This window comes from Melitaea cinxia, chromosome Z (assembly GCF_905220565.1).
Source record: "Melitaea cinxia chromosome Z, ilMelCinx1.1, whole genome shotgun sequence".
Taxonomy (NCBI): Eukaryota; Metazoa; Arthropoda; class Insecta; order Lepidoptera; family Nymphalidae; genus Melitaea; species Melitaea cinxia.
Window position 1 is genome coordinate 10,766,957 of NC_059424.1, and position 6,406 is coordinate 10,773,362.

General features: G+C 30.4%; 1 protein-coding gene across 1 annotated transcript in view; it reads left to right on the top strand.

The window, feature by feature from the left end:
- Positions 1 to 5,820, top strand: part of LOC123668967 (neurocalcin homolog) — an 80,333-nt gene extending 74,513 nt beyond the window's left edge. Inside the window, exons 2-5 of the mRNA XM_045602655.1 lie at positions 4,172 to 4,325; positions 4,708 to 4,826; positions 5,332 to 5,520; positions 5,626 to 5,820. Of these exons, the coding sequence (XP_045458611.1) occupies positions 4,256 to 4,325; positions 4,708 to 4,826; positions 5,332 to 5,520; positions 5,626 to 5,820 (573 nt within the window). The 5' untranslated portion in view covers positions 4,172 to 4,255. The remainder of the gene's footprint in view (positions 1 to 4,171; positions 4,326 to 4,707; positions 4,827 to 5,331; positions 5,521 to 5,625) is intronic.
- Positions 5,821 to 6,406: the final 586 nt, after the last annotated feature.

Below are 6,406 nucleotides of genomic sequence, written 5' to 3' on the forward strand. Positions count from 1 at the left end.
ATCAACCTAAATCTCAATTCTAAAACAAGCACGATCGGTTCGTGTTTATCGAAAGCCGGATAGTATTGTTTGCGTCATTATAGACACGCCTAGATTATACCCAAGTGTAAGGTGTACTCGAAGCGAACGTAACTTTGTAAAAGTAATGATGTTTTTGTTTCGATGTCGCCGTCGGAACACCTCGAATTAATAAGTATTATGTCCGTACAATTAATAGGCAAACGTTCTCAAATATACTATTCGTAAATAAATTTATCGATGGTTAATTAATGTGCTGCACAAGTATAAACAAAAGTCAATCTTAAATTACTAAGGCAACAATTAGTATAGTGATGATGAACAGAAAAGATCAGATTGATAGAAACCGCAAAACATATTCATGCATCCATAGGCAACGATCACGACAATCTGATCGCTTCTGTGTGTGTGTTAAGTCGAATTATATGTAAGTTTTACTATTATATATTCATATTAATAAGTATTTATTGATCTAATGTCGGACATCGGTGTTGTAAATCTTTCATATTCGGTGTTTTATATTTTCTTAATCACGTAATAAGGGACTCTCATCTTATCGACTCAGTAATCAATATTATCTAGTAAGCTGTCCCCTACGTTTCTAACGTTTGTTGTTTTTGATACACGACACTGTTCGACTTGAGCTTACTGTAGACTTCTAGGTAAATATTTCTGTCGCTGTTTTGTTTTCATCTTTTTCGATTTTACATTCCTCTAATACTGTGCCTTCTAGTTCTCGGTAAAATAGAATTTTACTCACTTCTTTTTATTTCATCTATTTATAAGCTTTAATCCACGCATTCTTGACTACGACTTCTTTTTTTTCTTTTCAATTAAAAATAACGCCAAATTCATGCACAAATCTCCTTCCAATGTAGTTAAGGAACCAAATTTCTAGTGTATCCTAGTCCTCATATCTTTTAGATTGTATATTTACTAGATGGTAGAATAATTAAAATTATAAAACTGCTGTTAATTATTTTATATATTTAAGTTTATTTATATAATTTGACGGGGTCGCGAATTATGATTTTGTTATCAAAGGTTCGTTATATAATTGTTATGTCCTTAGTTTTCAGTGCATGAATTATCAAAATAAATTAATAAGAAGTAAAAAAAGCAGCAGTAAAAGCTTGTCATACAATTAAATCAAATAATTTCGTATAAAAATAAACTGGGTAAGAAGAACAAAATAAAGCAGGTTTTGTTGCTAGTAAAGTTTTAAATAATTGGTTATTTTGTAATAAAATGTTTTCAAAAGTTTATATTAAAACTTTTCGAATTATTGAATATACTACAATTTTGATTTATATTGTCCGATGGCAATGAATGCACTGAAAACTAAAAGGTAATTATTTCTCTTGTCTTAGGTATACATTCCATGTTTTGCAGTCGTAAGTTATATCCATTCGTACAAGATTATGTTGTTAGGTTAGGGTATGTATGCAAATTTGCTTCTGTATATATTTTGTCATTCGCAACATACATATATCTATCATTAAATATTTATTTAAATAACAGTTACTATCTAAAACACATTTTGGATTATTCATAGAAAGTTAATAAATAAAACAAAAAATTAATTTAAACAAAAATGTTTTAAAATCATTCATTTTAACACGGTATTAATATTTCTAGGCACAAATAAACTTCATAGGGGTCACTTATGGATCTAAGATCGGAAGTAAAATTGTTATATTCCATAGTAATGAGAAAGTACTCGATATCAAACTACGTTAGCGAAGCGACCCAAGCTTTTGTGTCACTTGCTATATTTGCGATATTAAATAAAACTTAATATATTTAAACAATTTACTAGATTTCTATATTAAATGCTTATGCACAATTCTATTTCAATTTTTAGGACACGAGCAATATTTTTGCGATATATTATAGTATCGGCTCAAATGTTTATTCCTAATATGCTTGTAAGGTTACAATTATTTATGTACTCATAACCGAGACGTAAGAACTATCATACAACGAAGTTGTATTAAGAGATATCTTTCTTATTTATAATTGTAAAGTGTCAACATCATGATGCTGCTACTTATTATAAACGATACATAAATATTTCCATTATGCCGTTGACAGTATGACGGTTCTACGATACTCGTTTTGAGGATTTGGCAGTACAGTAGTTGGTATTTGAATTATTTAGTAATGTACTAAAGTTAATATTCTAGCTTTATAAACATTATGTAATAGTTTTATACATATCTATTATACGTTTTTATATAGAGTACGTTATTTTTATATACATCCGTATATATCTCGATAAAATAACATAAGGCCAATCCACTTTGTAATATATTATTTTCGAATATGTATAAAGATAAGTAAAACATTACTACGTGTATAATTCACTAATGCCAAGTATTGTACTGCTTCTTTATACGTCTAGGTATTACAGCAATGTTTAATTTCTCCGAGGAATAGTTTCTCTGTAAAATAATAATTCTTATTACATATACATATCGTCAGGCGCGGTACAGATATACGTATCTATAAAAGAAACGTATTTGAAATTTCCAAAAAGCTTTTGAAAAAAAGATTGAATATTGGAGTTTCTGTATAGTTATGCGTTTTTGTGCTGAACCTGAAGATATTTAAACCTACTGTCAATTTTGTACTAAGTTTGTCATGTTTATAGATTAAGAAAAGAAGCGAATTACAGTTTCACAATGAAACACATGTATGTGAATAATGTTAGGTTTTCTGCACGCAGTGGCAGTAGGCGTTGTTCATTTTATTGTTTTAGCGTTAAGTTTATATTTAAGATTTAATTATTTGTGTTTAACTGAAAATGTTTTTTTTTATAGCATATATTTGCAGTTGTCATTAACATTTTAAAACTGTATTAATTTTATGTAAAATTTGTACAACAAAGGTACATTCCCTGTTTTATTTTTTTTTTGTATTTTAGATTATATGAAACGAACTTTTGTTAAATTTATTCAAATGAAATAATACTTGTAACTTCAGACGCAAATCACTTTATCGACCTATTTCCCTTGTAGTTCGTGTTATAGAATAATTGATTAAATACAATTTAAGATATGTACTTATGTAGTTGCATTCGATACTATTTAGTCTTAGTATTTTCTAAAATTCAAAAATCTAGATTTCTCGAGTACTGTGCAAAAAGCATCACGTTTTATGTTGTATGTTAGTAATTATTTGCAGTAAATACGTATTTATTTGCGGGCTTGTAATTATTTCTATAGTATTCGATGCGACACATTACAACTAAACTGTAATTTAACGGACTGTAAAAGCAGGACTCGTTGTCACCTAGTGATGTTGCTAAATAAAATTGAAGATTGATCGATATCGATCATTCTTCTATTGGATTAGCTCTCAATGAATATTTCCATTTTCTATTTATTAGCGAACGTAGTGAAGCATCTTTCATCGCCCTTCGCTAGAATGTCAGTTTTAGTATATGAAAGAATAGTCGTCAACTTTCGTACGCGTTTGTAACTGCTGCATTTACTCTTTCTGTTATATTATTAGGTGACACGATGAATCTGCAAAAAAGTGTAACTGAACGATTTTTAGTAATTTTATGTAAAATTAGAAATGGTAAAATCAAATACACATTGTAACGCATTATTTTTATATTTAAGCTGAAATATTGCGATTCGTATAGTGAAAAAATATTATATAGAATGTCTTGACAAAAGTTTAGGCGCTCAGTATTCTCGTTTTTGATAAATCGCAAGTCTGAGAAAAATTTTTAAACATTTACCATGCACTTGTCGTGCGTGCAGTCATTTACAAAGATATCAATTTTGCAGTTTACCCAACAAGATAACGTGTTACCAGCGTCATTAGAATAATAGATAGGCACTTACATAGATGGAAAAATAACCACTGTCCCTATGAATTCTATGTTGTATTTCTATGAATACATATTTTTAATGATTCACGTTTTGCCTATTCATGTATAATATACAAATTACGAAAAAGTTCTAAATTTGTCTCGTTATTTTGTAAATTCACCCATTTTTTTTTATAATTATTTCTTTTTTTTTTTTTAAGCGAAAAAAGAGGTAACGTTTTCTTTAACTGTTTGCGTTGTATTTAGACGTTCGAGTAAATGGGAAAAAATATGTTATATTTTATTAAGTACATTTTTTAAATATTTTAGGGAACAAGAATTGACTTACTAAGAGATAAAACAACTGTGTTAACTGTCGAAAAGTTCAATTGAAGTGGGTATAATATAACAAAAATGGGTAAACAAAATAGCAAACTAAAACCAGAAGTGTTAGAAGATCTGAAGCAAAATACGGAATTTTCAGGTATAAAACCTATTGCATATGTTAATATCTGTGTAAATTATTATTATATTACACTTGCAGTTGCCTTCGCCCTTGTTGGCTTTGAAATTTTGTTATACTATAAGGTATTCTGATCCACAGGAGCTGTGCAGGTTTTCTGGATAGAAATATCTTGTATGTCTGTGTCATTTTTTGATGTCTGTGAAAAAAACATTTTTCTTTGGGGAATCGTGCGTTTGTTGGCATAAAAAATATCTTGTGCTCTTCCAAGTTATATTCTTCCCGTGAAGAATTTCATACAAATCAATTTAACCGTTCTAGCCGCGAGTAATAAATATCAATTGATCAAAATTTTCCTATACATATTAGTGTAAGATAATATTGTTTTATTTTGTGTTTGCAGATGCTGAAATACAAGAGTGGTACAAAGGGTTTTTGAAGGACTGTCCTAGTGGACATTTATCAGTAGAAGAATTTAAAAAAATATATGGAAATTTTTTCCCGTATGGAGACGCTAGTAAGGTAAGTCAAGGGCTGAAAATTACAGTTCTGGTAAAAAAGTAACATATAATAATCTTTTATCAAATACAATAGTATTTAAGGTGTTTGATTTTAATTATAAACATTAGAAACGTAGGTTTGATTAAACTGGCCACGTTTTTTTTATGACTACATTTTTTTAGATAATACCGTATAGGGGACATCCATTAATTACGTGAGCTATTTTTCGATCAGTTTAGAACCCCCCACCTCTTAGGTGAGATTAAGTTAGATTCACCTGGACCCCCCCTCCCCTTACGTGAGATTGAAGTTGAATAAAATAGAGATAGAATTTTTATAGCCATGAGATTTATTTTAACGAGCAAAATGAACACTCAAAATATTTTAAAATTATTACCCCTCGGTGTAAAGGAGATTTGGTGAGATTTCATTGGAACCCTCCGCCCATTCTGAACTCACGTAATTAATGGATGTCCCTATAGCCTGTTTTTAAACAGAAGTTGTTTGAATGTTTTTGTTTTTACAGTTTGCAGAACACGTGTTTCGAACGTTTGATGCGAACGGGGACGGCACCATAGATTTCCGAGAGTTTCTCTGTGCTCTTAGCGTCACATCTCGCGGAAAACTCGAGCAGAAACTGAAATGGGCGTTTTCAATGTATGATCTAGATGGGAACGGATACATTTCCCGCCAAGAAATGCTTGAAATCGTGACTGTAAGACATTCTATATGATTGATTCGACTAATATTTAACGTTTCTGTTGGTATTTTCAAGTAAGTGAAGTAACAGATATAAAAATTGACTTCTATTGAATTCTAGGCAATCTACAAGATGGTCGGTTCGGTTATGAAGATGCCCGAAGATGAATCGACACCCGAGAAACGAACGGATAAAATATTCCGTCAAATGGACCGAAACAAAGACGGGAAGTTGTCGCTCGAAGAGTTCATAGAGGGTGCTAAGAGCGATCCATCAATCGTCCGGCTGCTCCAATGTGACCCTCAGTCTCAGTGATACCTAAAATACTAAACAGCTTCAGCGTTCAAGAACCACTTAACTAAATCCAATCTAGATACCTAATTTGTATATTGTCACACTCGTAAAATGCTTATAAGAGCTAGTGCGCGCTGTTAAGCGCTATTGCACGAGAAATCTATAGATTGTCCCGTTGCTTAGCTCTCGATGAATATTTCCACTTTCTTTTTATACAGCCTTCTCTATCCATATCGTATCTATTTGATGTATTAATTGTGATGGCATGTTGCGATTAATTGCACGGTGATTTAGACTTAGGTGCAAAGGCAGGTTTTTCGTTAGTATATAAGATTACATTATTGTATTCTATATTTTCTATTAGTTAATGTTAAGTGTTTCCGTAGACATGATAATAATTTATTGAGTCAATGCATTTTATTTGATTATTATACTTACAAATAAGTGTAAGTCCATTACACACACACATATATATATATATATATATATATATATATATATATATATATATATATATATATATATATATATCACTGAAGCGTGGAATACGATGAATTTGTGCTTTAGTTTTGAAGCCTGCTTTTGCGTTACTTCTAAATCGCTACAT